The sequence below is a fragment of the Tripterygium wilfordii genome, chromosome 7 (assembly GCF_013401445.1).
Source record: "Tripterygium wilfordii isolate XIE 37 chromosome 7, ASM1340144v1, whole genome shotgun sequence".
In the NCBI taxonomy this organism is placed as follows: Eukaryota; Viridiplantae; Streptophyta; class Magnoliopsida; order Celastrales; family Celastraceae; genus Tripterygium; species Tripterygium wilfordii.
In genome coordinates this window covers 5,315,502-5,333,845 of record NC_052238.1, presented here as the reverse complement: position 1 = coordinate 5,333,845, position 18,344 = coordinate 5,315,502, and the positions used below count along the sequence as shown (strand labels likewise).

General features: G+C 37.7%; 4 protein-coding genes across 6 annotated transcripts; 3 read left to right on the top strand and 1 right to left on the bottom strand.

The window, feature by feature from the left end:
• Window positions 1-653: 653 nt before the first annotated feature.
• On the top strand, window positions 654-2,109 carry LOC120002812 (AP2/ERF and B3 domain-containing transcription factor RAV1-like). Its single transcript, XM_038851644.1, has one exon. It carries the CDS (start codon window positions 774-776, stop codon window positions 1,842-1,844), a length of 1,071 nt encoding a protein of 356 aa, XP_038707572.1. The 5' UTR covers window positions 654-773; the 3' UTR covers window positions 1,845-2,109.
• Window positions 2,110-3,354: 1,245 nt separating this feature from the next.
• Window positions 3,355-10,877, top strand: LOC120001349 (methionine aminopeptidase 1B, chloroplastic-like). 3 transcript variants are annotated; one of them, XM_038849622.1, is made up of 12 exons: window positions 3,355-3,538; window positions 3,718-3,799; window positions 4,408-4,645; window positions 5,080-5,241; window positions 5,322-5,363; window positions 6,973-7,044; window positions 7,652-7,731; window positions 8,120-8,217; window positions 8,857-8,904; window positions 9,798-9,936; window positions 10,449-10,474; window positions 10,596-10,877. In XM_038849622.1, exons 1-12 carry the CDS (start codon window positions 3,391-3,393, stop codon window positions 10,646-10,648), a joined length of 1,188 nt encoding a protein of 395 aa, XP_038705550.1. In that variant the 5' UTR covers window positions 3,355-3,390; the 3' UTR covers window positions 10,649-10,877. The 3 variants fall into 3 exon arrangements, with proteins under 3 accessions (XP_038705550.1, XP_038705553.1, XP_038705551.1); XM_038849623.1 differs by lacking the exons at window positions 10,449-10,474; window positions 10,596-10,877 and having other exon boundaries at window positions 3,357-3,538; window positions 9,798-10,280; XM_038849625.1 differs by lacking the exons at window positions 8,120-8,217; window positions 10,449-10,474; window positions 10,596-10,877 and having other exon boundaries at window positions 9,798-9,935.
• Window positions 10,878-12,822: 1,945 nt separating this feature from the next.
• LOC120001774 (allene oxide cyclase, chloroplastic-like) lies at window positions 12,823-13,925 on the top strand. The gene is made up of 2 exons (XM_038850232.1): window positions 12,823-13,117; window positions 13,198-13,925. Exons 1-2 carry the CDS (start codon window positions 12,895-12,897, stop codon window positions 13,719-13,721), a joined length of 747 nt encoding a protein of 248 aa, XP_038706160.1. The 5' UTR covers window positions 12,823-12,894; the 3' UTR covers window positions 13,722-13,925.
• A 2,233-nt stretch (window positions 13,926-16,158) lies between these two features.
• On the bottom strand, window positions 16,159-17,089 carry LOC120002512 (zinc finger protein WIP6-like). Its single transcript, XM_038851280.1, has 2 exons — window positions 16,730-17,089; window positions 16,159-16,647 (listed from the first exon to the last, which is right to left on the bottom strand). Exons 1-2 carry the CDS (start codon window positions 17,087-17,089, stop codon window positions 16,159-16,161), a joined length of 849 nt encoding a protein of 282 aa, XP_038707208.1.
• Window positions 17,090-18,344: the final 1,255 nt, after the last annotated feature.

Sequence of the window (18,344 nt, the reverse complement as noted above, 5' to 3'; positions counted from 1 at the left end):
AATCAAACCAGGTAAGACTTTATTATGGGGGGAGAAGAATTCCTTTCTTCATGTCTATCCATCCCTCATTTAATCTTTTTAGGCCCACTACGTGGTACTACCCATTCTAGTGCCAAGTAAACTCTTTCTCAATTCAAGCTAATTGGAGCAATAAAAGCAAAAAACAACATCAAATAATAGACGATATTTTGGTGAAGTAGCAGTATCAGATAAGATTGCATAGATAAATGTATATGTTTTTTTTTAGAGAGAGAAAGAGAGGGAGGCCATGCCTTTGGGAGGAGGGGGGGTCAGCAGTAGCAGCAAAGCTCAGGGGGGATGAACTTCACTAAAACAAGGTCCACACAGTCATGTGAACCCCATCAACTTGGGACTTCAAGTGGGTCCCACTTCACCATACACAACCCACAACACATACTTGAATCTTCCTTCCTACTTCCCTCTCCTACCTTCCCCTCCCTCCCCTCTCTCTCTCTTTGGGGTTGACCCACCAATCCACCATACCCTCATCCCCATACCTCCCCACATATATACATTATTATTATTATTGTTATGAAATATGAAATAAAAAGAAAGAGAAATAAATGCTATTATATAATAATAGGTACTTATAGTACTTACACTTGGCCAAGCTCCTATATATATAGCCTAGTCCTCATACATCCCAATTTAGCAAACTATCCAATTCACACCTCTGTTTCTCTCTTGGTTGGTATAATACTCAAACACTACAGGTTCTCTCTCTTTTTTCTTGTCTGAAAAGAAACAGAAAAATGGATGCTAGTTCTATAGACGAAAGCACAACAACTGAGTCCACTTCCATTTCACCACCGCCGCCGCCGCCACTACCACCAACTCTCTCTCCTTTATCTAAACCACCGGAAAGTCTCTGCCGTGTCGGCAGCGGCGCAAGTGTTGTTTTGGATTCCGAGAGCGGAATCGAAGCTGAGTCACGAAAACTCCCCTCCTCTAAATACAAAGGCGTGGTCCCCCAACCGAATGGACGCTGGGGGGCCCAGATTTACGAGAAGCACCAGCGCGTCTGGCTGGGAACCTTCAACGAAGAGGACGAGGCCGCAAGAGCATACGACGTCGCAGCTCAGAGATTCCGCGGTCGTGACGCTGTAACTAACTTCAAGCTCCTAACCGAAGCTGAAGACGACGATGTGGAGATTGCGTTCTTGAATTCTCATTCCAAGGCGGAGATCGTTGACATGCTGCGTAAGCACACTTACATCGACGAACTCGAGCAGAGCAAACGGAACTACGGAATCAATGGCAAGGGGAATCACAGAATTGGAGAGAATGGAGTCGTTCCGTGGAGTTCGGATCGCGTCCCCAAAGCGCGTGAACAGCTCTTCGAGAAGGCCGTGACGCCTAGTGACGTAGGGAAGCTTAACCGTCTCGTGATACCGAAACAGCACGCAGAGAGGCACTTCCCCTTACAAAGCGGAAGCACATCGAAAGGCGTGTTGCTGAATTTCGAAGATGTGACCGGGAAGGTATGGAGGTTCCGGTACTCGTACTGGAACAGTAGCCAGAGCTACGTTCTGACCAAAGGTTGGAGCCGGTTCGTGAAGGAGAAGAATCTGAAAGCCGGCGACATTGTCAGTTTCCAGCGATCCACTGGTCCGGATAATCAGCTCTACATTGACTGGAAAGACAGGATCGGGGCGAGTGTGTTGAACCCGGTCCGAACCGTACAGCCGGTTCAGATGGTTCGGTTATTTGGAGTGAACATATTTGAAGTGCCTGTGAGTGGGTGTGGGGGTAAAAGGGTGAGGGAGGTGGAGATGTTGTCTTTGGATTGTAACAAGAAACAAAGGATGATAGGAGCTGTGTAACATTTTTCCCTTTCGTTTTTTAATTTCTCTTTACTGTTTTTTTTGTGTAACTTTTGGCATCTTTTGTGAATGTGAGGAAAAGGTTTAGGAAGGGAGGGGATGGATGGCGTTGTGTAGGTGCAAGTTGCAAAATGTGAATTCTAAATTACAAGACAAAAAAGCTGAAGAAAGCTTAAATTAGATGCAAAAGAAATTATAAGGAAAAAAAAGGGAGAATGGATAACTGTCAATTTGTGTAGTTTCCTTGTAGTCTTGACTTTTCAAATCTGTATAATTATTATATCTTTACGGGCATTTGGTTGGCATTTGAAGAGGAATGAAACGAGTCAATGCTGAAAATGACTCATTCTCCCGTTTGATTGGAATTTGAGAGAATGGAATCCTAAACTCGTCGCACCCTTATTCCCCCTTTATAGAGATTAGTCAAAACTCATTAAAATAGTGAGATTGATTAATATCCACAAGGGAGAATGAGTTTGATATTCAAAAGATTATTATATTTTTATTAAGAAATAATTATAATAATTAAATTAATCTATTCTTATTTTTATGTATAAAAAATTGGATAGTATGAAAATTGTATAATTAAAATTCTAACACTCATATTCACTCTTCATTTCATATCAAATATAATAATGTTCACATCAAACTCGTCTCACGCTCATTAGATTAGCAATCAAGTGCCGTTACTTTCTCAAAAGGCTCTCTGAGCCATGTTTGACAAACTATTCTTGATAAGAGAGAAGTGATAGTAGTTATGTTAAGACCAACTCTTTGTGGTAAATATCCCACATCATGTGAGGATGACCGATCTGTATAACACTTGGGACGCTTTTTAATAACGGACAAAATCATATGGACTTTGAATTCAGAATATATTACCTCGAGCGGATTGAATCAGGTCAAATTATAATACTTTGTCCCCGAAAAGGGGTTAGGCTAGTTGGTTTGATGGTACCGTTGATATTTTGTTGATATTGCTGGTTTGATGGAAGAAATTGTTTTGTGATTATTAATGAAATGTTTTGTGATTATTAATGAAATTGAATAATGAAGTATATTTTAGAAGATTTGGTTTGTGATTTATTCCATACTATAGCAAGTACATAGTACTCCTATTAGAGTACACAGTAGAGTATCAACTTGAAAAAGTGAACCTAGATAATTTTTTTTATTTTTTTTTAAAGGAGAGGGAATTCGAACCTTGGTCATCATAGTGATACATCATTCTTTATCACTTCAATTAGTGACTCGAGTGTGAACTTAGATACTTAAAATATAGACATTGGAGACACAGAGACCGATCTTATCATTTGGGATTGTTTTTGATAGATATGCATGTTAGCTCGGTCCATCTTTATGTTGCACAAGGCCTTGATCCAACCCGATTTTTGACATTATTATCACGTTAGCCCGGTCCATTAATCAAACAGGCCCATCGATCCACAACAAGACTCCTCTACTTCGTAGTTTGTGCTAAGCCCCAAATTTTTAAAAATCTGCAGATTCGTCTTCATTGTCATTTTTATTTTATTATCTGCGGTAAATGGGTTTCCCCGCCTTGCTGTTGCTGGCGGTGTATCCGCAACACATAACTCCGTTACATCGGGATCCGATAACACATTTGCTGTCTTCGCCAAATTCAACTGTTTTTGTTGGAACCCCTCTCTCTTCCTCTTCCTCCACATTTCCCGGTATGTGTGTATCACTCAATCGATTCGGTACCGCTGTCTCATCTCTCTTCCATGAAAATTTCGGGAAATAAAGCTACATAATCGAGTGACTTGTTGATAATAAGTTACTATTTAATACTTCTGGGAATTTGGTGTGTTTATAGCTTAATTTTGCGTTTTGCGTGTCTTTCCCGATTCAGGTAAGCAATTACGTTCTGGAAAGAAACTGGTTGTTATGGCCCGGAGGTTGTTTGGTCTAGAAGAAGCCATAAGGATTCAAAGGTTTGTCCAGCACATCAATGCTAGAAGTAGCTACAAGCTCTAGTTTGGTCTAATTTGATTTCTCTTTTTGTGCGTGACGACGAGCTAGCTTTCAGTAGGAGCTGCTGTCAACTAAATGAGACTTAAAGTATGTATCCGCTGGGTAGTGGATATGATTGTGCTAGTGTGGCTTTTGTGACTAGGGCGAAGTCTATTATTTGGGTTTCATACCCGGATTCTTGATGTCTTGAGATCAAGAAATAATTTTCCATGGGGTTTATTTTTCCTAATTTAGCATGTTTAGGTAGTGACTGTTTGTATGCTTGATGCTCACTTAATATATGGTCGTACTCGTATGCTAGTTTCAAGGTTAATGTGCTACATTTTGATAGTCCAGATTTCTATCTTTGGCTATTCCTTAATTGGGAATTGCACTAAGCTATAATAAAAATGCTCTTTCAAGTTTTGGGTCATTTTTCCTTGTATACCTGTTATCACTCTAATTGTTTCTCGTTGTGTTTCTGTTTTTGCAGTGCCTTATGTAAGATGCACGTGTGTGTATATTCATGTCTATATATAAGAATTGAGGTGATTGTTCATATGCTTACACTATTGATTTGTTGTTGAAGAGAACGTGAGCTTCAGCCTAAAATAAAGTATAGGAGAAAACAGCCTTTGAGGCCTGGAAGGGTATCACCATGTCTTCCTGTGCCTGATGAAATACCAAAGCCTCCTTATGTGAGCTCAAATTTGTTACCAAAACTTTCAAGTGAGCATCAGATCCACGATGCAGAAGGCATAGCTAAGATGAAGGCTGCTGGTGAACTTGCTGCTCGTGTACTGGATTATGCTGGAACATTAGTTAGGGTGAGAACATGCAATATCCATTTAGTCTCATTTTTAGATAGTTTGTCCTAGTTACTTTAGGATGTTCTTTCTCCTTGCTTTTCTGTTAGTAATCCCCTTCAGAGATGTAAACTAGTGTGCTCAAACATTTTGACTTTCATTTGGACACATTTTTTCTCAGCTTTGACAAATAAAAATGGTTGTCCACCCCACTTGCTGCACTTAAAGCAGTAGAGGTCCTTGTAGAACAACTCTTTTCTCTTCTTCTTCTTTTTTTTTTGTGAAAAACCATTTGACTTAATATGTCTTCTATCAGAACTATACTTCAGAGTAAAGCAATCACTTTGGTATTTGTAAGATAGGCCATGAATTCTTTCACTTTCAGTCTCAAACTCTGAACTTTTCAGCTTGATCTGTTATCTGACTTAATATCCCGTGTCTTTATGTCTTATTAGCCATCAGTGACAACGAATGAAATTGACAAAGCAGTGCACCAGATGATCATTGAGGCTGGTGCTTACCCTTCACCTCTTGGCTATGGAGGATTTCCCAAAAGTGTGTGTACATCTGTCAATGAGTGCATGTGTCATGGAATTCCTGATTCTCGTCAGCTACAGGTCTGGTGTACGTCATTGCTTCTTAAGTTATATATTAATATATATCTATGTTTCTTGACATATGTTTGTCTCATGTGCAGGATGGCGACATCATAAACATTGATGTAACAGTCTATTTAAATGTATGTTCCTAATCTATTTATCTTTTTCTTATTTTAGCTCTTCATATATGATTGACCTCAAGCATGGGTTGCCTATTGCATGAGACAATGTACTGTCTTGGTGGGTTGATGATTGATGGCTTTGATTGAACTTCACATCACAAACAAGTCTGCTTAGCCTTGTGGCCTGGCGCCTCATCACCTGGACGCTATCTCAGGGATTCAAGTCCCCTCACCCCACAAAGTTACTCCAAAAAGAAAAAAAAAACAGAGATATAACAAGATAAAAAAGGTAAACAATTCTCGTGCACAAGCCTCCCATAGCGGGTGTGGTCGGGGACACGTAGGATGTATGCAGACTTTACCCCCTACATAATATGTGTAGAGGTTGTTTCCAGGAGTTGAACCTGTGACCTCTAGATTGCACCACTACAACTGGGCCACATGTTTTCCTATCATAGATATAACAAACAAGCTCTTGTATCCATTTTTCACAATGTATATGCTTTTTTAATTCATGTATCATCAGTACCTCAGCTATTATGATTGACTTATATTTTGTATGCTTTGTCCTTATTTCTCTTATATTCAATTGTTGGAGGACGCATCATCGCATTTTATTCTTCTGGGTACTTTGGAGCTTCAACTTGACTTATGGCTTCTCATAGATAGTTACTATTAGTTGGGACCAAAATTTATGTTGTTGGATGATTTCCAAAACTTTTGGATGTTTCCCATAACGTATCTAGGATAGGGAGGGGAAAAAAATTAATAAAAGGTGAAACAAGTATCAAAGTCATTTTTCTTGAGAACGATATACAGTACATGTTACCGTCATCATCAAGTTCTTTCTGTAGGAAAAATTTGTTGTGGTTAATGGTTCCACTGATATGATAATAGACTCACAATATCACATTGAAACCTCCACATGTTCTAACTTCACTATCTTGAACTTTGGCTACAATCATGGGCGAGCTTTAATAGCTTGCTTCCTCGGCAATAATTGGTTCTTTAAATAATCAATGTCACATTTTGCGACAGCTGTATTGTGTTTTTGGTCTTGTGAAATTAGCTCATCATCATCATGAAGGCGCTTGCCCCAAACCTTGTCTGGTTCAGCTAAATGAATCCATATAAAAAATTAGCAAGACTCCATTAATGAGTCTTTGCCACTATTAAGTCCTATTAGAAGCCACCCTCGAAAATCTCTCATTTGGATTAATGATCATAAAGTTTGGCAAACTTTTATGTTGGCTTCCAACCTACCGCCAACATACATCACTGGTGACAAGTGAACATGCATTAAGCTGTGTTTGGGCATCTTTTGAATATGGTATCATTGTGGTAGAAGATTTATCAAATTGCAGATTGCATTGCTTTAAAATGTTTGCTTGTTTGCCGAAAGTTTTGTTTCATCCTCTCTCAATTGTTGCTCGTTTACTGAAAATTGTTTCATCCTCGGCATCATTAGTCTTTATCCCAAATGGTGTTCTTTCATCCTCTCTACAAAAGGAAATTGTTGGATACACACATGCACGTATTTTGAAATATAATCCTTTAGTATTCTCCTTAAATGAAATTCAACATTTGGCTGATTGCTTTCTAATGATATACTTACTTTGTTTCTCAGGGTTACCACGGAGACACATCAAAAACATTTTTTTGTGGAAATGTTAACCCAGCTCATAGGCATCTTGTGAAGGTGGATAGTCTTTTCTGTAAAAGGAGGAATATCAATAAAATCTATTTCCAATTCTTGTGAGTCTGTTAATATATGAAAATTTGATAAGCTATATGCGTAGATGTAATACCTCCGATGGGGTGATTATGTTTGGACTGGCAAATGCTGAGTCGTATTTCTTGTGTATTACAGTATTAGGTCGAACTAGCCTAACATCAGCGACTCTGTGTGATCCAGTTGTTACTACTTTTGACCAAATAATTAAGCCGGGAAATGTGTCTCGTGTCGATGACAATGCATCAGAGCCATGCTGGTATCTTATACCCATGATCATTCTGAGGGCTGTTACAGCCTTGTTTTAATTGGTTCAGACAAAGTTTGTTTGGACTTTGAGTGAGAGAAATCATGATATCCTATTAATTTTGATTAGAAGTGTGATTGTGGATGGTTAGCATGTGTTGAATCTTCCTTTGGTTTTTGTAACTTGTCAAATTAAATGATGCAAGCTATTTTAGGTGTGTTTTATGATCATTGTTAATTCTGTTTAACACATATTTCTATCTGAAACAATGATTTAGTTTTTCTGCTTGTGTTGTCGAAATTTGATTTCATTACCACGCGTTGGCAGGTAACTGAAGAATGCTTAGCAAGAGGCATAAACGTTTGCAGAGACGGTGCCAGTTTCAAGAAAATTGGAAAGCGAATTAGGTTTTGCTTCTCTTTACCCTATGTTTTGTTGGATTGAGAGAACTGCAACTTCTTCTTGAACGTCTTTTTGTTTCCAAGGATGGATGTTCCAGCTTTTTATTGTAGTGATTGATTTACTAAGTAGCATTTCAGATTGGCAAATGTTACTGAATCCGTTACAGTTTATGAACCTCATTTCTCATTTTTGTATTGCTAATCGATTATTAGTTTCATGATGACCAAAGATACTGTTACACAATAATCCTCTTCCCCCTGAATTTAAAATGGACTGTCTCAATTACTTTGTGGTTAGGACACAGTGACTTTATTTATTCAGTGTCGTATTTCTTGATAAACAGCTTCATTTTTTCCTGTTATTCTTAATGCATTCTACGCGTTACTGTCACAGTGAGTTTGCTGAAAAATATGGTTTTGGCGTGGTTGAGTGTTTTGTTGGGCATGGTGTAGGGACTGTATTTCATTCAGAACCTATAATATTACATCATCGTAAGTAATATCTTCATACTATTTATATTGCATTGTTTGTTTATCAATTTTTCTTTGCTAGAAAGAGTGGAGGTTGGAATTGCTTCTTTGTCCATTGCATTAGTTTAATCTCAGCTCAACAAGGATGATGGCCTTGAATATCCAGACGACACCCCTCTCCGTAACATTATAGGAGGGTGAGATTGTGAGTATGATTTTACTTGGATCCTTGGGATCGCATTTGGTAAACTGTTGATAGATAAATAGGTAGAGTTACCTCAGTCCAACTTCTTTGCTACATTATATGCATCCTCCCTATTCTCTGAACCACTTCATTCTTTTAATTGTCTTATCCTACATAGGACACAATTCAATCTTGCACACAATCGTCAATATTTAGGCATTCTTGATTAATTTGATGTTGGATTGATTGTCTTTGAAGGTCCATTGTAAATTGTAATGGCAATGGAGAATCAAACAATTAACAACTAACATATGGCATGTCTGAATGTTTTCGAACAGATTGCACCTTTTGTGACCATGAAGTTTTATGACTTACATGCTATATACATTTATTAATACTACAACATCATACTTGAATTCTATGCATCACAATTTCAAAACCTTTTCTAAGTACTACCATTCGTTAATGTTTGACAGGCAACGAAGAGACTGGTTTCATGGTTGAGGATCAAACATTTACCATTGGTAAGCATTTATTTCTTTGCCTGATAGATAAAGCTTTTTTTTGACAACATTGGCACCCATAATTTATTAAGATCTTAACTGTCAGCAGTTTCTCAAAATATGTATATGAATTATGAAACACATCAGATGTATTTTTTTCCCCTCAAAGTTGGATTATTATTTCTTTGTATGAAGCTAGCAGAGATATAACAATGTCAGCCTGTTGCAATTGAAAATGGATTTGTTCACTCTATCGACTCGAGAAAATAAGCTGTAGTTCTTATGCATTATCTAAAGGAATGTCCTTTCTTTACTATTAAGTCCAAGAACATCTGTTTATTTGATGGAAGTTTGAATTTGTAGTTTTTATACATCACAGGAGGTATACTGGAGTCTGTACCAATGAAAACACGAACAGATTAAAAGAAGCTGCATGGTTTTATTCATTGTATAATTCTGGAGCTAATTATCATAGGAAAGTTGTTATTTTCATTTCATTTACATTGTTCTCATGTTCTACATTATCATGCCATACAAACATTAAATTTGTAAGCGGCTTTTGTTTTTTCATAACTTGCGCATGGTTCTACAGTAGCCCTTCTTAATTGTTCCTTACCAAGGCAGGTTGTGTTGGTGTCATTATCACAGTTTCTAGAATTTCGGATTATAATTTTGAAAAAAACAATCATCTGCATCTTGTTTTGTCCAATGTCTAAATGTTTGTATACAAGATGTAGATGATTGAAGAAATTTCTTTTAGTTTTGTGGCTATTTATCTTCAAAGACATGCGTTTTTCATGTTTGACAAAGTAGTACATGCGGCCGAAAGTCCTGATGACTTTATTTACTTATGGTTACTGAAGTTGCTGGAAATATTTTACACCTATAATACATTTCCTCGTCTCTTGATGCAGAGCCAATTCTTACATTGGGAAGCACTAAGAGTATAACTTGGCCTGACAATTGGACAACCTTGACAGCTGATGGAAGTCCTGCTGCACAGTTTGAGCATACAATCTTAATTACTAAAACTGGTGCGGAAATCTTGACAAAGTATGAAGATAATCCTTCTTAATATTGTGCTGACCTGATATTTACGTTCTCATTTAATATTTCTTACCGTGAGCAGCAGTAAAGGCTGCAAATTGCCTTTCATTAGTATTGCTTCTTGTTTTGCTTAGAATTTTATGTGTTGATAAAAATGCCCTTGTTAAATTGGTAGGTGTAAATGATAATATGGTCAGGTTGATAGGTGTTATTTTCTTCGTATCTTTTTTGCGCGCAGCCAGGTTGGTTTAACCATTTCTGAGTTGGTGACAGACAGAATGTATATTTACCAAATTAGCCTGTATAGCACTTATACGTAAAGACGTATAAAAAAGAATTTGATTTGATGCGAGCACTTAGCCCTTTTGATTTGCAATCCTCTAATGTGACCTTGTTTGTTGCACCATGGTACAAAATTCTCTGTTGAAATTAATACTTAATTTGATCTTGTTTTATTATATTTGATAATTTGTTATATCTTAACCCATCTTGTCGCCATTCAACATGCGAAACTCCAGACCGCTGCAGAATACTGTTATACAAGTAAGTATACAACGAACTCTCTTCGACTCTTCCTGATATCTGCTGCTGGATTCCATCCTCGTCAATCTTTGGTGGTTGTCATATTTTTTCTACACGTATTTTGGATTGTCCGAGGTTATGACTATACAACCAACTCTCTTCGACTCTTCCTGATGTCTGTTGCTGGATTCCATAATCGTCAATCTTTGGTGGTTGTCATTTTTTTTCTTACTTTATTTTTGGATTGGCCAATATTTTGACTTTCGGGGCTGGATCTGTAATAGCGTGTCCATCCGCACGATTAAGCTTGCACTGTAGAGAGAAGCTTTTTACTAGTTAGGAAGTTTGCACTGCAAAGGCTCGTGGCTCTGTCCACTCGAGCCAAGTGTTGCATACTCTTATGTGGCATTTTTGGCCTGCAAAGACTTGTGGCTCTATCTACTCGAGCCAAGTGTTGCATACTCTCATGTGGCATTTTTGGATTGGCCAAGGTTATGACTTTTGGGGTTGGATCTGTAATAGCACGTCCATTATCGTCAATCTTTGGTGGTTGTCATATTTTTTCTTATATTTATTTTTGGATTGGCCAATGTTGTGACTTTTGGGGCTGGATCTGTAATAGCACGTCCATCCGCACCGTTAAACTTGCATCGTAGAAAGAAGCTTTTTACTAGTTACGAAGTTTGCACTCCAAAGACTTGTGGCTCTGCCCACATGAGCCAAGTGTTGCATACTCTCATGTGGCATTTCTGGATTGGCCAAGGTTATGACTTTTGGGATTGGATTTGTAGTAGCACATCCATCCGCACTATTAAGCTTTTTATTAGTTAGGAAGTTTGCACTGTAAAAGCCAAGTGTTGCATACTCTCATGTGGCTCACACGCCCACAGACCCTCGTGGGTGTCAAAACCTTAAATCATGGGGCCTCAACTTTGATGCCATCGGTAAAAATCCATCGCTCTGCACTAGTAGCACTTTGTCCACTTTGGTTAGCGTATATTGGCTCTCGCGGTTGTCTTTCTAGGCTCAACACCAAACCTATAGCCTAGTAAAAATGTTTGTTTCTAATTAAGAAGTTTTGCTTATTATATAGTGCACTTCATATATTTTTCTGAGCGATGTGGGATAAGAGAGTTATCCCCTTCATCACTCGGTAGTTTGGTCAACACCACCAAATTTACACCGCATAGAACTTATTACCTTGCCTACTCGGGTAGTTTGTTACAGGATATCTATTGTTGTTATTTTTTATTATCATTAATTATGTGCGTGTGTGAATTGTAAACGGGGTGCAGAATCCTCGACTTCTTACACGTGCTAGATGCTACAATTGGGGATTGAGGAAGTTGGTGGCGAATACTCGTACAGGAGAATGTCTTCCCCAATTTCCTAAGTTGACCCGTTAATTTAAATATAACGAGTTTCCCTCCCAAACAAACAAACAAACGAGGGTTTATTAAATCTTGTGTGAAACTTCTCTCTGTCAACAGATGGTCTAAACTAGAGATATTCAAAACTTCTCTCTGTTAGTCTCATGTACCAACCAACCATTTTCACACCTCCATGTTCCATTGTGTGGAAATTTGACAGTCGTTGCAAATTATTCAAATGTAAAATATATATATATATATATATATATATATATATATATATATATATATATATATAATTAAGATTCTCCTTGTAAGTCTCATGCACCAACCATTTTCACACCTCCGTGTTCCATGTTGTGTGGAAATTTGACAGTCGTTGCAAATTATTCAAACGTAAAAACTAAAAAAAAACATGATTAAGATTCATAAACAACAAGGTTAATGAAAATTTTCTAGGGTTATAATAAACTAGTAAACAAGTTGAAACATACACTAGACTTGTCTCCAGTACGAAATGGGAAGGGTTTCTATTCCAACTCCAATCCTTCTCAAAAAATCATGTTAAATCAAGATTTTTTTTTTTTGAAAATGACATATTTGAATTTAACAGTTAAACATTAGTATTAGGGTTTAATTTTTAGTGTTTAGAGTTTTCGATTTAGGATTTAATATTTAGGTTTTTCCCAAAATCTATTATATTGTAACATTGTGAACATCAAAATATTTAATCACATATTTTAATTGATAATTTAACATAGTTTTGAGAAAGGTTTGGAGTCGGAATTGGAGCCCCCAATCCCCTCAACTAAACTCTTTTACCAAGTTTTTATTTTCCTTAAAAAAAGTTCCCTCTACTCGTTGTCTTTGACGTATTGTCAAGTGTAACTTTCTTACGTACAAAATACAAATAAACCAGCCAATGGCTTTTATTCTCCTCAACTAATCTACTCGTAGCATTGAAAACCCCTTTGACCAAATTTTCGTCTATTTATTGCTTCAATAACTTACAGACTTTGCAATCATTCATAGTTTTTTCATCCCAGCAAGCTTTGGATCTCCACCACCATCAATGGCGTCCATCAGCTATCTCAAGCTCCCCGTCAAAACATCCATCTCATCATGTACCAAAACATCGAACCTATTGGGGTTCACTCACTCGCAGGCCTTCGCTAACCAACCAATGAATTTCTTGTCAATCAAGCAAATTTCCTCCACTGGAAGTAGCTCAAAGAGCACCACCACCGCACTCTTCTTCGACAAATCTAAGTCCCATCAAGAATCGCCCAGGCCGAGTAAGAATTAGTAACCTGATTAATAATTAATTTTGTTTTAAATTTGTTCTAATTTGGGAATCTTCTGGTTGTTCAAACAGCGAAAATTCAGGAACTAACCGTTTACGAGATCAACGAGCGAGACCGATCAAGTCCAGCTGTTCTCAAACTGAGTCAAAAACCCGTCAGCTCGCTCGGCGACCTTGTGCCTTTCACGAACAAGCTCTACAGCGGAGACTTGAAGAAGAGGTTGGGGATAACCGCAGGTCTCTGCGTCCTGATCAAGCAATTGCCGGAGAAGAAGGGGGACCATTACGAGGCCATCTACAGCTTCTACTTCGGCGATTACGGCCACATCTCGGTGCAGGGACCTTATCTGACTCACCAGGACACCTTTCTGTCCGTGACCGGAGGAACGAGGGTTTTCGAAGGGGTGTACGGACAAGTCAAATTGCAACCACTCGTGTTTCCTTTTAAGCTGTTCTACACTTTCTACTTGAAGGGAATACCTGATTTGCCAGCCGACCTTCTGTGGAAGCCGGTGCCTCCGTCACCGACCATCGAGCCATCGCCGGCTGCGAAGGCACTGGATCCTAGCTCCTGTATCCTCAACTTCACCGATTAATGCTCTGGCTGGCTGCGCCTCTCAGATCAGATGTGTGGAGATATTTTGTTCATCAGTGTTAAGCTAGTTAATCTTGTGAGATTTAATAATCTGAGAGATCATATAATTTCGTAGAGCTGTTGCGGATTCAATTGCTATGAATAAATAAACTCATCATCACTGGATGTATAAATAAATATGTGTGTGTTTATGCTACACTTCTGGGTTTTTTTTTTTAATGTATAATAGGCTTATAGCATTTATTTTTTGATGTATTTTTGTGTGTTGAAATTATTATAATTACGAGACCCCATGGCATCATAGGATTCTCCTGGGGAAATTGAAAAAGGTTGTCGATATCACATGTTAAGAACTTATGGTACATAGGCTCAAAACTCAGGTAGGTATGTAGGTGTCTTTATGATATAGAACTAGTGGTCATATTTACAATAAAATCAGTTGGGTAGGATTGAAAATTGTCATGTTATTAACTCCACCCTATTCTCATGAACGTTCATCGTCTAGAGTCTTAAATGGACCGTTTTATATTTCAAAGACATTGTTGTAATTTTATGTTTTTTTTTGAGTTTTTCATCATTTTATGGTTTAGTCAGTCCTAATAGTCATTATCTTCTAATTTAAAAATATATTGATACCTAGAGAGTTCTCTTTCTAATATAGTGAATTTCAATATTCTTTATTTCGACTAAACGTTGGTTTAATTTATTTTTTTACTGCCTCCGTCACTTCAAGACAAGTATCTTTTTGTTTTTTTAAGAATGGATGTTATTGCATGTCAAATCATTAAAAAAATGTACACAATGACAACAGTGAGTGAGTGACATTACAACAAGACAAATATATATAGACAGAGATATTTACTCATATACAGAGTTACAGACGCCAGCTTTGTGTAATAAGATATAAATTATTAAAAATAAGAAGGGACTTTGACCAGTATATATGTGTAGGCTTGGGGGCTACAACATTCAGTTGCTTGATTTGCTTGGAACACGCTCAATCTAGTTCCAAAATTTCTGCAGCATCAATCCTTCGCATATTTTTCATTGTTTTGTGCATATCGATCAGCGACGATATTTATGGTTTTTCTGGTAGATATTTCCAGCAACCATGGTGGTGATAGAGATTAGAGACACACAAACCACAAAGATGGAGAAATTGACGACCAAGATTACATCCTCGGAAAAAATTGATAAATATTCACAGTGATAATTATTTGTAAATGTAAGAGGTCGCAAGTTCAACTCTTACGCCTAACAGTATCAGCATTATTTCTTACAAGGGTTTCAGTCCAATATTTTATGTCGCCAACATGGAGACCCGAGTTTAGAACTGGTCTAACTATCAGGTGGACATGTTGGGTTGGAGAATTCTCGGTTACTAAAAAAAAATACGAAAATGACTTATATCCCTAACATTTTCGTCCATAATAGTATTACATTATCTAATTACATTGACTTTCGTTATTATGTTGTCTAATTATGTCATGACTGAATTTGTTAGAGATACGTAGTAGCGTTGTCGAAAAAAATATGATGAGGTGCCATATGATGTATTTAATGGATGAGATTAAAAGTATTCTAAAAATTGCACCAAAATAAAATCTTAGCCCCCAACACACACCTATATGCATGGCTGCGGGCACGCATGCATTAAAGAAAAAGACACAGAAAAGTGAAAGAAAAAAAAAAAGAGAAGATAACTATTCAACTAATTGATAGAAAGATCATGGATGTTGAACAAAGCAATACATTAAGAGGGGTGAGGGGTTTAAAGATGCAATGCATGCAAGCAAGAACAGTTGATATGAAAATGTATCGTAGAATCTGTTCTTAGTTATTCTGAAAAGGAAAAAGGCACATCTTTGGGTGAAACCCTAAAACCAGTAAGATTTCAGTGGTCCTTCGTTTTTTCTCCTCTTTCTCAGTACTGACAAAGTGGACTCCATCAAAGTGTTTTTAGTGGTAGTCCAACTGATGAGCCTCTCTCTCTCTCTAGTGTAAAACAGTAAAAGAGAAGTGAGAGTGAAAACTGCAAAGCTGTATGAACAGTAGTTATCTGTGACTCTACTGTACATGTCTGCATGTCTGGCTCTTATCTTCACCATCGCTAATACTGATTTTCACTTACTCGACCATCCTCTCTCTCTCTCACACACACACATATTTATTATTAGAACATGCAAAGTATCACAAAAAGGGACTTTAATTGGATAATTGAACTGCCACTCTTTGCAACATTTAATGCAATACAACCTTTGGCTTTCACAGTTTCACCATCCTTTTTGTCTTCATCCTCTCTCCCCCTCACTCTCTCTAGCACTATAAACCCTAATCATAAGTTGGCAATTCAAAAACATAACTACTAACTCTAATATTAATTAATAAATAAGTGGTGATGGGAAAAATAAAACTCTTAACATATATTATTTTCTTAATTAATGGAAGAAAACAGGATGACCTTGATGAATGTCGTTATAAACCTCATCTTCTTCTTCTTCTTCTTCTTCGTCTTCCTCTTCACATTCATCTCCAATCTCACAATTAGTCTCCAAAGTATGAGGAGCATGACCATCTCCAAATGAACGGACATGATCTTTCAAAGACCTCTTGTGCTTGAAATCAGAGCCGCAGATGCAAAACCAAAGCTTCCCACAATTCTTCTCATGTGTCCTCCAATCCCCTCTAACAGCAAAACGTTTGGCACATTTTCTACACCCAAATGGCTTGGCTCCGTGCTTTCGCTTGTAATGTATTTGGAGAGTCCTGAAATCCTTCAATGGCCTTGATCTTGGATGGTCAATGTTGTTCTTGCAACCCTCAGCACAACAATAACAAGGCAGTCTTAGCATTGATGACGATGGCTTTGTCCCTCTTAGTGACTCCGGACCCCTTCGATACTGCGATCCATGACCCCACATGTGCATCTAATAACACAAAATCAACCAAATGTGACATGTTTAAATACAATGAATATAATATACATTGAAGTAAAATGTAAGAATTAACCTGCATGTTATTGTAACGGTTGAATGCTTTGTTGCAGACAGTGCAAGAGAACTGTGTTGGACCAACAAGGATTTGTGAGGGAGTAGGAATCCAGTAATGTACTCCTTGAGCGAGCTCATGATCAGAACCATCATTAATGTCGTTGAGGTTCTGGGTGTTGAAGCTTGTTGTTGTGGGAGGAGCAATGCTCAGAGCAATTGTCACCGTACTGTTTTCATCGTTAGGGTTTTGATGCTTGTGATTTGGAGAGGGAATATGGGTTTTGTGTTGACCAGGAAGACCAAGAGATAGAATAATGGAATCTTCATTTTCTTGGTCATGATCAGTCGAGGATATGAAGGAGAAGAGGGGAGCTTGCATGGTGGGAATGATGATTTGGGTTTTGATGGATAAGACAAGCTAAGTGTTGGAGAAAAAGCAGCAATAAATAACAATTTGTGGTTTGTGTTTGTTTGGATTATATATGGGAATTAGAGAGTATTTGGTTATGAAAGGAGACAAGGAAGCGGCAAATGAGGAGATATATAGATGGAGGAAAAAGATACATAGAATGGCGTTCCAAACAACAGTAACACTAACACACAGAGAGAGACAATCGATCCCTCTCTATTTTGCTAGAAATACTCGATTTCCGAGCTGCTGATGGATGATCCTCTACTTCACTCTGCCTTCTCTCTTTTGGGTCGTCTTCTCTCTCTCTCTCTCTCTAACCAATTGTGATAGTGATATGATATGATGATTACAGCATGTAGACATGGAGGAACTAGGAAGTGTTAACTAGACTGGAAGGCATGAACCTCTCACTACCCACTTTTTTAATCATCGAGACGTAGGCATGTGGCATGCTACTTTCTATTAATTAACCTAGTCAATTAGTGGTCAAGTTGACCACGGCTGAATTGTTAACGTTTTGCTTGCTAATTATTTCCAATCCATAATAAATCTCTTCTTGTTGTGGTTCACAAGTCATTGAGGAGGTTTCAAGAGCATGTGAATGCAAGACTAGGTCAGCCATACATTTGATATATGAGAATGTCCCAAGCAGGGTAACATGGTTGGGTATCGTAAATCTTTCAGTCCATAAATGCACGCACAAGCACCATCACGCTACACTACATTAATGTGAAAACTCTCTACTGTGTATTAAAAAGTGAGTGAAAAATATGATGGATGTGTAGCCAACTCGATTGAACAAGAAATATGTATGTGCTCCGTCAACATGACTACCAAATTAATGCAATATGCTTCCCGGATATTCAGTTGTATAATGCATTAATTGTCACACACACATATATTTGATAATTGTCACATATCATCTGAATCACTCTCAAAATTTGAATAACTGAGATAAAAAAAATTCTTGCAAGTAGTGCTACGTCAACAAATGGGGCATAACAAAATGGTTAGTGGACCCATCTTTTTTATTAGACATGACCCAAAAACTCAGATGGATCGTTTGATGGATTGTTCCAACCATCACATCAACTTTAATTCTTAATTTCAAAGAGTCAACACAGACTCTGACTCAGCACTAGATTTGGCTTTGGTCTTAAATGCACTTCCTTTTTGCCACTCTTTCAAAAATTTCTCCATGCAATTAATTAAGGAACTGAAT